The 18752-nt window shown below is 42.5% G+C and overlaps 1 protein-coding gene across 1 annotated transcript in view; it reads left to right on the top strand.

Annotated features, from left to right (window-relative positions):
- The window catches only part of TRABD2A (TraB domain containing 2A), a 76815-nt gene that overhangs the window by 38208 nt on the left and 19855 nt on the right, over window positions 1–18752 (top strand). Inside the window, exons 3-4 of the mRNA XM_079330838.1 lie at window positions 12404–12550; window positions 14714–14888. Of these exons, the coding sequence (XP_079186964.1) occupies window positions 12404–12550; window positions 14714–14888 (322 nt within the window). The remainder of the gene's footprint in view (window positions 1–12403; window positions 12551–14713; window positions 14889–18752) is intronic.

Raw genomic sequence — 18752 nt, forward strand, 5'->3', positions numbered from 1 at the left:
AAGGAAGTGAGTTGTTTCCCAGTGATTTCATTCTCACCCTTTATGGATGGTTGTGCAAGCAATTCCTTCCACAGTGTTTCTCGTCATCAGGCAGAGAACCAATACTGCCATGTTAGGAGAATCTCGAATTTCATGCTGAAATATTGACACCTTTTGCTGTTGCATCCGGGAGGGGGAGCCTCATTATAAAAAGCAAATGTGACAGCACTGAGCATGTGATCATCAGGAATGGACCCTACGGTTTTTGGCACCTTTGGAGCAGTGGAAAACTGAGAACGTTGAACTGAGTGAGCTCTGACTGAACTCCAGCCAGTGTCTGGTGGTCTCCAGCCCACCAGTGGCACTGTTATCTACTCAGTGGCTTATTTGGAGACTCACACAGTCAAAGTGCATGTCAGCAGGTCACAATCAAGGAGAAGGGGAAGACTAAGCCTGAAAGAAGGGGCTTGGAATTGAAAAGGAAGAGAATTTATATAGAGCTTTGGTTTGTGCAATAAGAAGAAAGGCTTCAGCTAATCTATCACAACCAACTCAATGTGCTCATACAGTGTGAAATCTATTTTTGAGTGCAAGAAGGCGAGTAGAAGCAATTAAATGAGACACTAGCAAGTGCTACACCTAATTTTCAGCACTGTTCACATAGAAGTATGTAGCTGGTTAGGGCTGAATTTTTAGAAATTGGTGTGCATGCACATGGCCAAAGACTTTAATGTCCTCTATGCTTGAAAGTCACATGTGCACTCACTGTAGTTTGGGTTCATAAAGATCATAGTGGGGCTGATTTGCAAAGTATCCAATGGCTTCTGAAATCTCTTCAAAAATTTAGGTTTTCTTTTAACATTAATTCCAAACCTCTTAGTACATTCTGGAAGTGTGACCATGTTTCAGAGGTTTTTTGGGATTTATATAAGAGCTTGAAATCCAGTTCTGAGGGATTGGTGATTTCTTTCCATGTTTGATCTGTCACAAACAGATGTTATTCTATATAAGGTTTCCTAACAGGAGGTTTGATGTGAATTTACTTTTCAGCACCAAGTGCATTGAACAACAATAAGTACAATCTCTGTTGTTCTGTTAGGTTTCTGCTTAGTTTTATTAATTCTTGAATGGTGCAGAGCCTGAAAAACTGGCATGGTTGGGAGAAACACAAGTCTGGTTTTGGTTAAGGAGTGATTTTGGATGAGTGTTCTTAGGGCAATGGCTAGGAAGATTCCTATACTAGCAGGGCTCTTGTGGGCTTTTCTTCTCTGATGAAATACTGCTGTGCTGCATCTGAACAAGTTAGGCAAGAAGTAATACTGACATTTCTCTGTCATCAGTGAGTACCTCTCCTGCTCATGTGTAAGGAGGCAAAAAACTCCCAAGTGTGGCCTCGAGTTAAAAAGCAAGCAAATGCATCTGGGAAAGAGGTAGCTGTTGGAAAGGAAGGGCATTTTTGGAGTTAGGGCTGCTTTGGAGGACAAACAAGCACAACTTTGGAAGCAGATTCCTGGCAGAATGCAGTGTAAGAGCACCGTGGCATTAGGGTGCAGTGTGTGCTGTGGCATCTGGTGTGTGCAGTGCTGGAGAAGGGCTGGGTCGGGCTCCCTGTGAGCCCTGACACAACCTAGTCCATGGGCCCCTCACTGTTAATGACTCCAGTAAAAGATTCCCTGCCTGGGAACGACGCTGGCTGGCAGGCACCACATGCCCTATTCTTAGGAGACAACTTTGTGTCAGAAATTGTTTAGTTGCAAAGCTCACTGATAGGTCAAAAATACCAACAGGGTGGCATTTTTCCTAAATTGATTAAATGAAGAATTTGTAGGGGTTTATGTTCCTGAGACTTTCTTTCTTCTGTGGGGTGGATTTTGATACAAGTTTTTCAATTTCAGCTTTATTTTCCTTCCATATGAGTTTGGGAAGAGTGTTTTAATCCTTTCATGTGAATATTTAAAAAAACGTGTAAAAGCTATATGGTGTGAGATATGTAGAATATTACAAGGGCTGAATATCTGCTTTATGTTACTTGTTCTGTGTCACAATCCAAAGTGAGGTAATCTCTGAACTCTTTTATCCTTAATCCAGTGTCACAACATTGCACAGACACAAGGCTTGTGGACCTGCATCTCAGATTTTAACTGAAGGGACAGAAGCATAAGGAACTCCAGTAGGTGTTGCCTGACACTGAGAAGATGCACACTACTGGCAGTGTAATGATACAGGAGGGAGGCATGCTTCAGCAGATCTTTGGGGTGGATAACAGTAGTGAGATTGAGCCCAGGACTTCGTATATGTTGTGTTCTCATTCAAATGTAAGTTTTAAGAGTAGACTTTTTGTGGTGCAGGTCTCATGGCTATGTTGTACAGGCCTTCTTGAGGGTTTATTGTTTAAAAAAATGGAATTGAGTCACTTGGTAATGCCTGGGAAAGATCTCATCAGTCTCTCATTAGATCTCAACTACAGCTTGTCAGAATTTACCTTGCTTGGGCAGGGTAAATATTTTCAGCCACTTGAATTATTTTTCCCTGATTACCTTCTTGTTGTTTTGTTTTTGTCACAGTTTTAGCAGCTACTTACTAAGAAACTGCTGTTGTACAATATTGCTTAATTTCAAAATCGGATTTGGAGAAAGATGATTCACATCTCTCTATCTTTACAATCTTTTGCACCAGAGTTTTTGCTGTGGTGTTGAAAGTTACAGACCATAAGTCAGTATATTGCATTTTTCCATGTGGATACCAGTTGCACTGTGGCTTTTTCACATAATTTCTGGAAAGCACTGGCCTGCTGAGCCCCGGAAAGCTACCAGTAATTCACTTAAGAGGCCAAAGTGTAACATGCCCGTAAGATAAATCCTGACATCCTTTGTTCTTGTTTCTGTTCGTTTCATCACACCCCAGACAGAGCCTGCCTGCTTATCTTGGACCATTTTCATCTTGACAGTCAGACTTACGTAATCACAGTGACTTTGCAAAAATTCTGAGCTCTTGGCAGATAGCTTGGCTTTTCTCAGGGATCTTTGAGCAAATGTTTATCCAGAACACTTACCCTGACAGCAAGTGTGTGTGACCATGTGCTAGAACTGCTGTGGGGAAGGTACCTGCCCTGGCCTTTAAAAAAATTATTTGACTATCCAGGACTCAAAAGTGCTAAAGAAGACTGGGTTAGCTGTTGGAACAGTTGTCTGCCTTGTTCAGATGATGAAGAAATTTTTGTTCAGTTGGTCTAAAAGGTTTGAGTTCAGAGATATTCTCATGGCTATTTTGCAATGCCATTTTTTTTTGTCCATTCCGAGTGGTAGTGATGGAGGATATATTTAATAAAGCTTCGGCTGTCCAATTTGAGTTAATATCCTTCTGCCTTCGTATCTTGATGGGCTGCAGTTATATTTTGATGATATAACACTTTTATTTTTAAATGTAGGCAGCAGGGGAATTTGAATAATAAAGACTGTAGTACAGTGGACAAGTCTCAGGACTAGCAGAGGAAAGTAAGAACATTTTCTTCTGTTTTTGGATGCATTGAAACTAACTCAGAAGTCCATAGGTTAAAATCTTATGTATTTTGCCAGCAGCAGTTTACCTGATAAAAGATGTCCTGCAAATCAGTTGAATTTAGAGAGCCACTTAAAATTCCTGAGGGTTTTTTTTATGGCATGCAACAATCCTTTTCAGGAGCAAAACAAAGAGAAAAACATAACAAAATTGCCCAGATACTTTCTAGCCTTTGGCTCAGAAGTGCCAAGCACTCAGCAGTTTCTTGATTACATTGGCAACAGATGGATTTTCCTGGGTCTGAAAATCAAAATATTTCAGATTTTTTTCAAAAAGGCAGCTTGGTGTATTGGCTGAATTGGGACAACTGCACATGTCCTAATGTGAACAGACAGGGAGGTGAGTGGAGGTGCCATCTGGCAGTGGATCCAGGTGACTCATTCCAAGAGTATCATCTGCAGGTTCTTACTGCACAGCTGATGGCTTGTAAATTCCCATCCTACCTTGGGACATGCTATTTTTCTGTGTGGCTGAGCTCACAGGTACTGCAAAGACACAGATTTAGGCCTGTGTCTCACTTTTTGAAAATTTTGTCAGCTATTCCTCTTGGAAGGCTTTTGCATTGAGAACTTCTAGCCTTCTATCTTCTTGAAACCAGCTAGGGACCATTCCAGCAGTTCTTGTTTGAAATTTTCCATTGCAAAGTCTAACGATATGTAATAACATAGAAATATAATGGTAATTCTCCCTTTCACCCCTGTATCAGTGGAAAGGTCATCTGGTGTTCTGCTGTGCTCATTTGGGAAGCCAGAACCTTCTCTTAAAGATGCTTCTAGTTGCCGACAACATAAACACTGGTTCAAAATTGTTCTGTTTGAAACAGCAGCCAAAGTCCTGGCCTAATTGTTCCATTGAGTGGAAAAATGTTTTATCAGTGCTGAATGTTTTATACGGATTATTCTTTCCTAGCTGGCAGAACTTCAAGAAAATCCAAAGATCCTGCTGCATGGTACCAGACATATGGTAACTGTCTGGATCTGTTCATGGCACTGCAAGATTAGGTTGTTTACATTAGTAACCTCATAGTTTTGACTTGTTCACACTTACAGGAATCATGCAAGTAATGACATCAGTTTTGCAGAAAGAAGCATTCCAGCTAATTAAAAATATGTGTTCTGAATTATTTCATTCCACCAAAAAAAAAAAATAAAAAGTATACAAGCACTGATGAGAGAATGCGTTCGGTATTCTAAATTTCTAAGGCATGTTACTTCTGGAAGCAATCTTCAAAACTGTTGTTGAGTTTAGTCCTGAGTTATACATGGCCTGTGATAGAGAGGATAAATAAAATAAATACTGAAGGCTAGTCAGGACTTGTAAGAATCTTTCTTTCATCTAACAGCACTCCAAAGAGCATCTGTGACAACTGAGTGGAAAAAAAAAAAAAACCACAGCAGCTAAATCCCAGGTCATTAGAAGCAAGTTTGTTTAATTTCTGTAGTTGTGGGTCAGGAAGATAAAAAGAGCTTCTAAGTGTTGTCCTTCAAGATGTGAAAGACAGGTAGTCTTCAACATTTTTACTAGCTTACTCTTTACAGTCACAAACATAGTAAAGTGTCATCATTTCTGCATTTTTTAACATGCTTTCTGCAAATGATTGGTAAGCTTTTGCAGCTTTCTATAGTTGGAAAGCCAAATTGTTTCCTTGCTAACAGAATTTTCCTGTTTGGATGTTAAGAAGTGCGAAAAAAGAAGTCTGTTTTATTAACCTCAGTATTATAGTTTTACTTCAACTACATTGAAGACTGTCAAGTGGAAAGGAAGGAGGAGGTAGTGGATCAAAGCAATTATTTTACCAGAAGGTTATTTAAAACAAACAAAATGACAACTAAAACATTAGTTACAAATGTTGAATTTTAAAAGTATAGCTAGTCTCAGCCCAGGAAACCCTAGTTTCAGGGTTTTTTAGCTTTCCAACTTGGTTTCTTGCAATACAATCTTGAGATGGTTCTGTTAAGTGTCTTGTGAAGTAAGTATTGGGCAAAAGAAATAAACTGTTGCTACTAGTGTACTGATTAGATGGCTCTGTAAACTGGAAAGTGAGTATATTCTAAGAGAAATCAGGATTGTTAGTATTTCCTTTTTGTTTGGATCATTTTTCCCAATGATTTTGAAGTTGACATTGCCAACTGAAAAAATGCTGAATAGGAGACAGGTAGGAATTCTAAGTGTAGGAGGTTGAAAATAGGGGGAGATTTTTTTTGCCTTCAGCTTTGCTTCAGGAGTGTAGAAAATAAATAAAGGGCTTGTCCTTCCTTCTGTTTCTTGAAGTATAAGTGTATGCAATGAAGATTTGATGGATGAAGGTTTTAGAAACAAACTTTGCTAACATTTACAAAATCTTTAACAAAGACGGAATTAGAAAAAAGTTTAATGCTTCTTTAGTAATGTGCAAATATGGATCACCAGTTCAAGGATTTTCTGTATGAGAATGCACTTCATGAAAGCTTGGGAGATTCCTGCAGGACAGGGAGGAATCCCAATAGGCTTGGATGGAGAATTCTCAGGATGAGTGAAGGTTCCTAGCCACATAATTAACCCTATAAAAAGATGGGAGCAAATTACATCAAGTTCTTGGAGGTGTCCATATGTGCATTAAAAGCTATCCTGAGTAATGGAAACTGTCTATACCACTGCTGGTCTTATTGCACATTCAGTACATAGTGGGGCGGTTATTTCTGCCACAGTCAGTGGAAGCATAAAACTTGCATTTTACACTGTAAATCTGTAAATTACTCAAAGGCTATGTGTTAGTGCAGTCTTTTACAAGTAAATGGGTTGCACTTCTTTCAGCAGTTCTGTAAGTAGTGTTCCTTTGATGCAACCATCCTTCTACAATAAGAAGAGAATAAAAATTTCATTAACTTCTTCTAAAGCCTTGTTTTTATAGCTCCTATTTGAAAAAAGATTGGTTTGTGTATTCCTGTTTAAATTCCAGATAACAGCTGAAAACTTTCAGTGTCTTCTCTTTGGTGCTGATAAGACACACTGTAAGAATTTCGCATAAGATGTTTTAGTAGTGAGAGTTTGTCAACAGCAGAGGTAGAGATCAAATTCTTCACTGCCATTATCTGTGTCAGCACCTTTTTGTCTGACTTGAGGCAAACCGGATGTCTTCTAAGTGACTTGAGTGATCCTGCTACAGAAGAGGTGCTCCCTCTACTTGAAATGCTGTTTTTGGGAAAAAAACCCCCAAATATAAATTATACAAAGCCCATGGGTAATGTGTAACTCCTAAGTAACCTAAAGTGGTTTCCATTTCCTTTGTTTCATTAACTTGTACTGTTCTTGTCTGCTGGGCGGATTCCTCATATAACCTGCTTGTGCTAATGGCTTCAATACAATCTTTCTTACAGAAGTGGTCCAAATTTGAGAATTTACCTCATTTTTCTCTCTTCAATTTTAAAGCAACAGTTCTGAAAGTGACTTAGTCTGCTCTGAAGGCTGCAGATGGTGGGTTAAACTGCTTTTGCCATTTTCAGCCCATGCCAAAACTAGATTTCTCCTGCCTATGTGTGCAGGAGCTCCTCATGGTAGGGGTGGGTTCAGGCTTCCAGGCTCTGGTGTTGCCAGTCCCAGCTTTCTGTTGAAGGCTCACCAGACTTCTAAGGAGCTGCATCACACTGGAGCAAGAAATCCTGCTTTCTTCTCAACATGGCCTCCTGGATCATTACCATGACAAAGGAGGATTATTGACTTTGATAGTCATGATGCTTTTGATTTAAGGCCCGCTTTGATTTGGGGCAATAGTGTTCATTGGCCCAGAGAAGCAATGGTCTCCTCCAGGTGAAGAGCAAGAAGAGAAGCATGCTTTTGAGAAGGAGGAGAAAAAGGGAAAGAATTGGCTGAAGAGGTTGAATGGAAGCTGTAATGGATGCAGTTAGTCTCTGGGAAGGACCCAAAAGCAGCCCATGATTCCTTAAGACAATTAAAAGCAAATTGTCCGGCTGAGCGATCCCAGAGCAAGGAAGATGCTCCCCAGACTATAATTCAAGGGGCTGAATGGCCCTCAAAAACTGAGAGCAGAAAGAAAAAAAAAAGCCCCGAAGATGAGGCAAATGATGGAACAGATGTGAGAGCTTTTGTTGGGAAGACTTGGAGGCTAGCGGGATGGCGATAGGCTAATTTGAGGCGAATAATGCCAGGTTCCTTTCATATGCAGAACTGCACTTTGATCCAATGTGGATGAAAGTACTGAAAAGTGGAGAGGATGGCAGGGGGTCTTTTGTCTTTGACAAAAAAGGCATCTGCCAGGCTCTAACTCCCTTTTCCCCACCCCCTTAGCCTAGCAGGCCACTCCAACAATGCTAGCAAAGGGGGCAAGTGTCTCCTGACAGCTGAAGAAATCTCTAGGAGGAGAATGAGGTTTGCAGCAATATGTATACTAGAGAGCTTAATCGATTTTTTCCACAATACAAAAAGAGAGAGGGTTGGGGGAAACAGAGATCACAGTGAAAATGGGAGGTGGGAGATAAAAAATCCCTTTCTAATAAACTTGTTACTTTTGTTCTCCGAATACATCTTTTCAGAAGATGCTTTGATGCTAGTATGAATACACTTAATGGAGCAGAGTAGGATAGAGTTGCTGGAGGGGGTGTGTGAAATGAGAAAGAATAGTTTTGCAAGGAGGATGAATGTAGAATGATTTTTGTAGATTCCAACACAAGAAAGATCTTGGAAATAGTATAAGAGTGTAATGCAAGAGATACCTGTAAAACAGATGAATGCTTTCTGTACCACCTGCTGGAAGAACTCAGATCCATCCAAATTCTTGGGTTTGATTTCTAAACAAAATTGAAAATTTCTTTTTAAATTTTCTGTATTTGCTGTTTTCCTAACTGATTGGAGTTACCAGCAGTGAAAGGACTGCAGGATTGAATGGGCATTTTGGAGGGCAGGAAATATTTGTGCCAGCAAATATAGCAATTTCAGACCAGCTGCTGATCTGGTCCCTGCTTTTCATGCTTTGTTGACTTTCTTCAGCTTTTCACATCTGGTAAACCAGACTGAGATCCAATTTGCAGAGTTTGATGGCTGTGGTCTTCTTTAAGCATCACTTTGCACCTAGTCTGATGTTTTCTTTGCGAAGTAATGACAGATAATGAGTTATCAGCTTCTGAGCAAAACCCATCTCAGTAAGTTAAATTCTTTAAGAACAGTAGGTTCAGGAATCTTCCCTTTTCTTGAGACCCTGACAATGTTTATTCATTACTATTTACTGAAGATAACCTTCTCACCAGGGCAGAGCTTTAACCAACATCTGATATCGCAAAGAGTTCTTGCCCCTTTACCCCCACATCCCCTTCTCTTTCTGCTGAGGAGTTTAATTTCCCCCAAGAAGGCATAAGTGGTAGAGGAATTGAGAACTATCATGTTGCTTTGAAAGGCTGCACATTCATGCTGATGGCAAGTTGCAGTCCTGTGTAGTTGTTCAGTAGTTGTGCCATCCCTCCAGCAGATGCAACAATCTGTTCACACCAGCTGATGTGGAGAGTATTTTTCACAGTAGAATTTCCTGACCTCCAACTGTGCAAAACTTGATGCATGAATTACTGTAACTCATTAGGGAAGGCTAATTGTCAAGGACATTGATGCTGTTATGGTTTCTACCTCGTTGTTGCATCATGACTTTTCTTCCTTCTGGTGCAGAAGGAGTTGAGCTGCTGCCGCTGTCCTCAAAGGAGCAGAGACCACCTTTGTCCCTTACAGCACCTAGGTGGAGGCCCACTCTCTTCAGGTGTGACTTCTCCCTCATATACTGTGTACATGAGTGATAGGATGCAGGTCTAGGTCTGAGTGGGAAAAGATGTTGCTTGTGGGGAAGTCTGAGCTGCCAGGGAGCAGTCTGCAGTCCTCCATGACAAGGGAAAACAGCTGATGCACTGCTACACAAACCACCAACATGGTCATGGAGTCCAGGGTAGGCTGCTGGATGCTGTGTCCCCAGGCAGCTGCAGTTAGGATAGGATGTAGGAGTCTTGAGCAATGAGCTGGGACACTTTGTTCTTTGAGACGAAACATGAACAACCTCATTGTAAAGGGTCTTTTGTGCTTTCCCGTTTGGACAGGCAAGCCTTTCAGCTGCTGTTATCCTGAAATTTCTCCAAGTTCAGTATTAACTCTTAGACCTCCAACCAGAAAGCTGTAGCAAAGGACATAGTGCTGCCAAAGCTGCCTCACTGGGGCAGATACGGAGGAAGAGTGGGTGAATTGCCTCTATTCCTGTGCAATGTGTGCAGTGGCCCTGCATAACTGTAGGTCATTGTGGAAATTTATGCTCTGCTTTTGGGGCAGATTTTTGTAGCTCTTTGCAGCTTACTGTCTCCTTGTAGAAAGGAAGATGCTTGTATGGCTTGGCCTGGCTGCTGCAATCCCATTCCTGGTCTGTTTGGAGGCAAGACTGAATCTATTTCACCAGAAGCACATTGCAAAGGAGGAGGGAAGAGGTCTGTGTGGACCTGAAGGTAACATGCAGAGCAAGTGACAGCAGGAGTACAGGCTGCAGGGATACAACAGAGAGGGGAAGATTGGCTTTTTTCTCACGTCTCATCTAGCAGGCTGGTGCTTTCTCCCCAGAAGCCAGTTACTCTCTCTTGGTTTGTGTTTGGATGAAAATCAAACAGTAAAGATTGCAAAGCCTCTTTGATGTGCTTAGTCTGCATTGAGGCAGAGCTACCTGACCAGCTCAGGAGGCTGTTACATTTCCTGACTGCTGTCTGGACATTGTTTCAAAGTCTGGAAGAGGACATACTGCTGTAATGGTAAATAATCAAGCAGATGGTGCTAAATAGCTTAAAAATAGGTCATTCCCATGGAAGGGCTTTTGACTGGACTGATTGTACATATTGACATTTTCTTGGTATGACCTTGCAGTCATGGCTGTAGAAATAATGTATTTTCAGCATGGATTGGCTTGTCTCTAAGTGAATGTTGTCTGGTCATTAGCATCCATTAGGAGTTCTCTGAAGCCAAACAAATGGAAAATGATGACTTTGGACTATGATAAACCCCAGCCTACATGCAAACCTTTGTTCAGACATAAAGAGGTTTCAATTTGGTTTTGTTCAATTTACTTTAGCATCTAACAGAGGTCCTTTACAAGACATCCACAGCTTGGTTTGATGTAACTTGCCTGCATGTTTGTACCAACAAAGTGAATTCTCTCCCTTTTTACAAACATGAGATGTGAGTGAATGTTGCTATTCACCCTCCCAGAATTAATGCTACCTTATGTGTTTTCATACTGGGTTACATACACAGTGATTTGGATCCAAAAAAGTAAGTCTAGCTGTAGTTGACACAGCATGATTTCAAGTCTGGTGGAATTCGCACGTTTCTGCAGAAGGTTGTGCTTTGGGAGGGAAGTTGCACCTGTTTGTTTCCACATCTGCTCTGTAGTCCTAAAATTTGGTTTATGTAGTCTCAGGACATTGAGTATGCTTACCCATGTGTGAGTTTCATAGTGTTGGCAAATACTTTCAGTTCTAGTGTGCCTTTGATGGTGTTTGAGGCAAATGTCCAGGAGGAATTAATTACATAGAGAGCAACCAGAGAAAATAACACTCTCATGAGTAATTTCTGAAAAAATTCAAAGCAGTATCTGAGCTTGCTTGCTTTAAAAATAATAAACCAGTAGGTCGTTGGAAGGCTTGTTACAGTTGTCCACTTTTGGTGTGAAAACCAGTGGCAGCATAAGCATAGAGAGATGTGCTTAGAAGAGATGGTTATGTTTTACTTGCCAGGTCCTGACAGAAGACTGCTCCCTGCACAGGAGAGCTCCTTGCACTGTACAACTCCATGTCTCACCAAAGGTGCCCACAGGCATCCTGTGTTCAGCCTGTGGAGTTTCTGTCCCAAGTCTTTCCTTGGCTTCCTGCCTTTCTGGGGCTTGGGGCCGCTGTCTAACTAGAGGTACAGAGATTCTGCATCTGCTTGGCTTCAGAGACACCTGTTGGTCCAAAGTGCTCTCTTGTCCCTTTTAAGTGGCTGCCATCCTCACAGGCTGTGCATTGCCCAAAGTGGTGGGGGGGGGGAGGCACTTGGATCCCTAGCCAGTGTCTGGGTCAGGCCCTAAGGCCACCCCCTTGGGAGAGCCCTGCTGTGCTGGAAGTGTCTAGGCAGCCACCTCTGGAGGGTGATCTTCTCTCTTCAAGGGCAACTCCTGTGGGCAGGAGCTGTGGCAGATCATTTTGCTTGAGGCAAAGGGGATGTGAAGTTTGCATTCCCAGGGGAAGGCTGAGGAGGAAGGAATGCTGGCAGCAGTGCCTGTGGAGGCAGTCAGTGGGAGAGGCTGGGTGCTGAGCAGCTGCAGGGAGAGCAGCTTCCCGTGTCCCCCAGCAGCCAGCACTCTTCCCTGGCCGGATCCTGCCATTCCTGCCTGAAATAGATGCGGTGTTCTGAGAGGAGACACAAAGCAGGAAGCAACAGCCTGTGGCTGTTCTTGCCAATGAGGAAGGAAGGGCAAACAAGGAGAAGCTATGCTTAGCTTAGGTAGGTGGCTGAGGAGCTGTGGGGATAGGGCCCACAGGCCCTGGGGCTCTGTGGTGATCAGCAGACTGTCATCTAAGGGAGCAAGATTGCCCCTTTTTCAGCCTGCCCCTTGGTGTCATCTCTCTTAATCGAGTCACAGGCAAACCCTCATTGAGTTAAATGTGGTGAGTCCATTCCCTCTGAGCAGCCAGGATCCAAGGTGTGAGTACCTGTGGAGCCATAGGAGGCATGGGTTGGTGATGTCTAGACTGGCAGGCTCAGAGCAGGAGCAGCTTCTGGGCCTTCCACAGGTGGCTGTGTGTCTGTGACCTTCTCATGGGGTGAAAAGAGAACTTACCAGGACCTCTGTCTTTTCCTCCCTTCTCCCCCCCCTCAGGTGGTCTTTGCTTTGAATCAGACTCTCTTGCAGCAGGAGAGCCTCCGAGCAGGCAGTTTCCAGATCCCCTATACGACAGAAGACCTTATCAAGCATTACAACTGTGGGGACCTCAGCTCCATCATCTTCAACCATGACACCTCTCAAGTGAGTCTTGCTGCTGCAGCCCTTGTCCTACACACATCTCTCTCCCTGTAGCGCTAACCCCGTAACACGTGTGCTCATCTCTCCTCGGGCAGGCCCTTTGTGGGTGAGGCCAGGGCATGGTGCTGGCTTCCTGGCACATCTGCTTTCCTCAGCCTTCTGCTCCAGGAGTCTGCACCACCTCAGCCCCCCTCTTGCACACAAGCAGCGAAGGTGCACCTGGCTTTCCCTTTTGGATGAGTGCCGTGTTCACTTTAGCATCAAAGCTCTATGAGCTAATAATTTACTTTCTTAAGGATCCTGTGGCATTAGGCTAGCTTAGGCATGAGCAAAGGTAACTCCAGCAGAGAGCAACAGCAGGCTCTCTTGTGGAAATAGGAGCAGAGAAATGCACTCATGACTTGGATTCTTGTATAAGGCTGGACGAGTTACAAGCTTTTTAAGGTCTCCTATCAGTGTGATTGTGCGCTGTGGACAAGGCCCAAAGAAGAGAAATGGAGTGAAACAAAGGAAAGATAGATTTAGACTGAATGTGAAGGAAAAGAGACCTTCTGAGACCTCACAGTCTTGGGTTTATGGAGATGGTTTCCTAAGCAGCACAATGGAATGCAACACTGATCTTTAAACCATGAGAAAATGCCCAGCAGGGACCAATTTGGCCTGTTTGGGCTGTTAGATTAACTAACCTCAGGCTGAGACGTCAGGCCTCTCTGTTGTTGTCTGTGAGGTGTTGCCTGGCAATTTGTGCACATCAGTGAAAACACAGGCTCTGTCCTTAGAGAGCTGAAAAGGCAGGTGTTGATACCTGAGCTTTCTGTGCTAAATAACCCTTTTGCTATGACCTTTTGACGAAACGGTGCCGCGTGCGGAGCTGCAGAGTCAACCCTTGCTTCCCTGGAGCCGGGCTTTGTGCGTGTGCTGCTGCCTTCCTGTCCTGCACACCCACCCTCCTGCAGGCACAGGCATCCTGGTCATTCATGCTGCCTACCTTCTACACTGTGCATCCCGTGCATAGGTTTCAAAGAATTTCTCAGAGGAGACCAGCATTTTAAGAGGGTGCAGATGCTCCATTGCTATCCTGTGGATGTGTTGCACACTGCAGACATTGCCCCTAGGTCCTTGGAGAGAGCTGATCTTTCTGACACATGCATGTTGCCAAGAGAACAGCTGTCCCTGACTTAATGTGAGAGGCTGCACCTCGGGGCACTCTCCTTGGAAGCAGAGCTGAATTCTGTTAGTTTGCAACACTGTCAGTTTATGTTTTAAGCAGAACTTCTCAGTAAGTTGTATGTGATTCCATGCTTGCCCAGTAGATGATTACCTGCAGGATAACTACCCTGTGGAAAGATTCTGTCATAGTCTCTGAGTGGCTCCAAAGTCTCTTTGTTGCAGCCTTGCTGGGGAAAGCACTTGGCTTGTTAGTGCCTCTGCTCTCCAGAAATTGCCACTTTCAGGCCCTTTAGTTAACCATATAACTGAATGCCTAAAGCTACTTGTCAGGAAGCCGGGATTGCTGCAACAATTGCAGACCCACATTTTCTCTACACTGGCAAGAGGTCAGGGTAGTGTGCAGCCACAGCTGTCCTTGGGGGCCCCAGGGGAGGAAGCCAGCATTTTAAAAGGTACTGTCAGGACAGGGCAACTGGAGGTAGTAATGTGTTCTTTCCTGACAAAATCTGTCCCTTTTAAAATGTGGGATTTTTTTTTAACTTCTTCAAATTGCACAGTTATTATTTGGCAGCCTGAGGGATCTGATACCAGTCAAATTCTCTTAGAAGAGCATAATTATCATTACAATTATGTCATACCTATGGCAATTTAAGAAAGAGGTATGTAGCTAAAGGCAGTTAGGGGCAAATGCTTGCTTCAACTAAGTAATCAAGATTCAGGATCTTGAATGTGGCAGAATGATAGTATTTGTTGACTTTGAATTTAAAAAAAAAATCATCTGGCTAGTTTATGAAAGGATATATTGAGAGAAATTAAGTACTATGCAGCAGTAGAAGTTTGCTAAATATTTTTTTAGCTTGCTTTGGGTTTGTCCTACTGGCTTTGCCTTGAGGGATGAGGCAGTTGCTACACTCTGTGTGGAGCAAAAATGCCTGTGTGGTGGCTGCCTGTGAAATAAATTCCCAGTTTCATGAAGACTTTTTTTTTCTACCTTAGGTCCCAAATTTCATTAATGCTTCACTTCCAGCTCATGAACGTATCACTGCCCAAGAGATAGACAGCTACTTCCGGCAGGAGCTCATCTACAAACGAAATGAGCGAATGGGCAGGAGGGTGAAGGACCTGCTGGAACAGCACCCAGACAAGAGTTTCTTCTTTGCATTTGGAGCTGGTATGTGACTGTGGTGCCATTCAACCTGACCTCATCCTTCCTGTGTCCTTTAGAAGCATTTTGCAAGTGTTTGCCTCCGTTTAAAGAGGGGTCAGTATTTTTACTGTGGTAGACATGGAGTTCAGCTTGTCCCCGGTAGTCATACCCTAATAGGAAAACTTTTACAGTGTAGGAGATTGTTTTTCTTGAGTGTGCAAAGAACTCACAGTGCTTAGTGCAATATCTGTGAATTACAGACATATTTGCTGGATGGAGAGAGGCAAAGATACTGAGTCAACTGCAGTGCACACAGAAGGGGAACAGGTCATAGATCTACACACGTTTATTTTCTGGGCCACCAGTGCAAGAGGATAGGAGGAATAGGGAGCTGAGATGAAAGGCAGCATGTCTGAGCCTGCACCAGTGCTTGAATTAACCTTTCAAGGACATCTTCAAAAGAAGACTATACCAAATTGTGTGAATCTAAGGGACTCAATAAATGCAAGGGAAGAAGCAAGGCAAAATTTTGCCTTTCTCTACCTTCTGCAGCTCCTTACGTCTTTCACTGTGCTTCCACAAGAAAGTTGTTTCTACAACTATTTTGGAGTGCAGTGCAGTGGGCCTAGTTAGAGAAAACCTTTTCCATTTTCTGCCTCTTAGCAGTCAGCAGGACTCTACAGGCACATGCAGCAGCATATCCAACTCAATAAAGTTAGCATCTACACTTCTGGCTAGAGCTGGATGGAGAGTATGAACACAATTGTTTTGCCATGACTCCCATTCTTTGTTCTATCTCCAGGGAAAGGAAGAAGTTAGGATCAGTATTAGAAAAGACAGGTGCTAATTCTCAGAGAAGTATCATGTCCACTCTGCCATGAGCCATATGGCCTTGGGAAAGGGGGAAAACTGAGACTGGTGTCAGTATCCATGTGTGGTTTTCCAGTCTCAGTGCATACTGTTTTAGTGAGGATGAAAGATCTAGACAAGGCAGGGAAAATATTTACTTAAACACTAAAAATATTTGCATTTAGAGTCTGTGAGAATTTCTTTACTTACAGCAGGGAGTTGTGGTTACAAACTTAGCATAACAAGGGCCCAATGTGTGAGAGCTGGGATGTCAGGAAAGGTGCCTGACCATGTTTGTTCAGATGTGTGTGAAGATTGTAACCTGCAGTCTTCCTGCAGTATCTCTGCTCTGTGCAACTGGCTGTCACAAACAACAGTGAAGCAGTTGTGTAGATTCTGGACATGTCTTTCTGTAGACTAAGACCAGGGCATTGCTGCACTCCACTGCTGAAGTTCTGATCACGTTTGAACCTGCTGCACAGATCTTTCTGATGAAAGCATGTGCCAGTCCCAAGTCCAAGTTGCATTTGTTGCAAGTAACTACTCTTCTGTCAGGAGGCCAGTTGCAGATATTTGGTTACTGTATCACAGCATGAGTGATGAGCAGCCCTTGTATGCAGTCATATGTGTTGCTCTGACATGTCCCAAGAGCAAGATCCTTTGAGAGGAGAGAGCTTCTTCTCTTCCTTGCACACACTCTGAATCCCAGCAGCTGGGATAGTTTAGATGTTTTGTGTCATTTGTTTCCCCTCCCATCAATTTATTTCTGTTCCTGCCCTTCTGCCCCAGACTGTCTTAATTGTCTTCAGCTTGCACAGCAGTGCCCCAGAGTCCAGAAGCACTGCAGGACCAGGATAGATGCCTGTCCTTTTTAATTTCTCAGCTTTCTTGCTCTCAGCTTTCATGAAGTACTCAAATCCTTTTGCAGGCTTCCTGGAATCTTCCCAGGCTTCCTGGAATCCTGCTTTTCTTTTTATTTTCCCAGTTTCTCCTTTTCTGTCTGCTGATTGCCAGCATTTCTGTACTGCAGCGCTTCTGAGAGCCTTGTGCCTAGATGAATACCCTTGATCTTTGGCTTATGTGTTCATGACTTGATCTCCAAGCAACATGCTCTTCTCATGCTTTTCCACCATGCTTTTGAACCCAGACAGCTTCCCTGTCTTCTCTGGGGACTTTGGACTGATTTTTAAATTGTCTCTAATTATTCTCTGGCTTTGATATCAGTCTGTCCTCTGTTCTCATCTGCTCTTCCAAATAGTTCTGTTCAGAGGATAGTGCCAGCCTCCCACATTTAGCAGCACAATTCTTGATTATGCCCTTGTTTGACTGCATGAGGTTTTTTGGTGCGATTTTGTTTGTTTGTTTTGTTTGTTTCATTTGTTTCTTATTAAGTGTCTAAATGAGAAGTAGCATCACAGGATCTATTGCAGAAAACAGATCAATTTCTACAAATTTCTGGGGTTTCCTCAGTGCATATTGCACTGTTTCATTGTTTTCCAGCAAGCTAATTCAGCCTTTTGCTTATGCAGATTGCTCTATGTGATAGATAATTATGTGGAAGAGTTATTTTTATGCCAGCAAGCAGTGAAGAGGAATAAATATCTTGTCATCAGTTTTAAGCATTGCTTGGAATTGTACTGCTGTTAATTACTGTGAAAAGGTTCCAAGAAAGTGCTCGTACAAGGCAGGTTAGAATGAGTAGTAGGAAAAGAGAAGGGGAAAAAAAGGCTATAGGAATGGAAATAAATTATGACTGTGTGGTGGTTTGCCCTCTTCTGACCACCAGTGAAGAAAGCATTTTCTAACAGTAGCTTATAAACGCAGGACAAAGTAGGATATTTAAGGGTCTCGCAGTTAGAAGGAGATAGAAGACTTTCAATTGTTTTCTTTCCAGATTATTTTCATCCTATTTTTTTAAAGAAAAAAAAATATTTATTTTTAATTGTATTTATTTTTAAAACAGCTAGGCTTTTTGTAAGGAAACTTCAGTTTTTCCATTAAGGAAATACTATTGAAAGAACAACTTTAATCAAAAATTATATGGAAATAAGATTATGGTTTGTGAGCAACTGTGGGATTACATATATCTTTTCTTGTTATTTAAACTACTCTTGGTATTTTAATTTTAAATGGAGGAAAATCAGAAAATATTGATTTATTTTTTATTTTTTTTAATATTCTCACTGGATTGATGGGCTTTAAAGATGTGTAATACATTGTGCAAAAGAAGTCTCCTCTCTTTTCAGGTTGTGATATAGCTGCATGGCCAGAGATATTGACTTCTTACATGGAATTACATGTGGTAATTTCAGCCATAATCAATTTGATTGTTAGATTTAGCACATTTTATGCCATTTTTAAAATCAGTCAGGCAATGTTCAGTCAAAAATACTTCACAGTCAGAGCTCATTTCTGGAACTATTTTTGTTTGGAAGTAATTTGCACCAAAGTGGAGAACTAAAAAATAACAGACTTTGCTGAAAAGATCCAAAACACTTTGCTTCTGGCCAGAGTGCAAACAAGGAAATTTTCAAGCCAAAATAAGTCTCTTTGAGGGAATTTGAGGAAAGCATGGGAATGGAGAGTTGGCAATGCCAGCAGCATTCCACTACGTTCAGTAAAGATTTATCTTAATTGCGGACAGGCCATTATGTATGGCAGCACCGAGGTTACAAGCCAGGCCTGCTGCCTGTGGCCAGTGTTGGGACTTGTGAAGCAAAGCCAGCTATAGTCTCCCACCAGCAGTCTTCCTTCTGTATGCATTTTTAATTTCTGTGAATTATTGAGTGGCACATTCAGGATCTGATGCTGAGCCAATGGCACGTGTGATTCCATAGCCAGCCAGCCCGGTAATGCCATAGGTTTCTGGTTTGTCTAGGAAGGGAACACTGACATAGTGAGAACTGCATTGTCCTGTGGAGAGTTTTACACTTGTACAGGTTTTATTGGCTAAACCTTCCCAGAGTCAAGGAATAGTTGATACAGACAGACAGCTCTGATACATCCCTCTGCTTGAAGCAGGATCATATAGGGAGAGCA

Source organism: Erithacus rubecula (genome assembly GCF_903797595.1).
Source record: "Erithacus rubecula genome assembly, contig: SUPER_Z_unloc_1, whole genome shotgun sequence".
In the NCBI taxonomy this organism is placed as follows: domain Eukaryota; kingdom Metazoa; phylum Chordata; class Aves; order Passeriformes; family Muscicapidae; genus Erithacus; species Erithacus rubecula.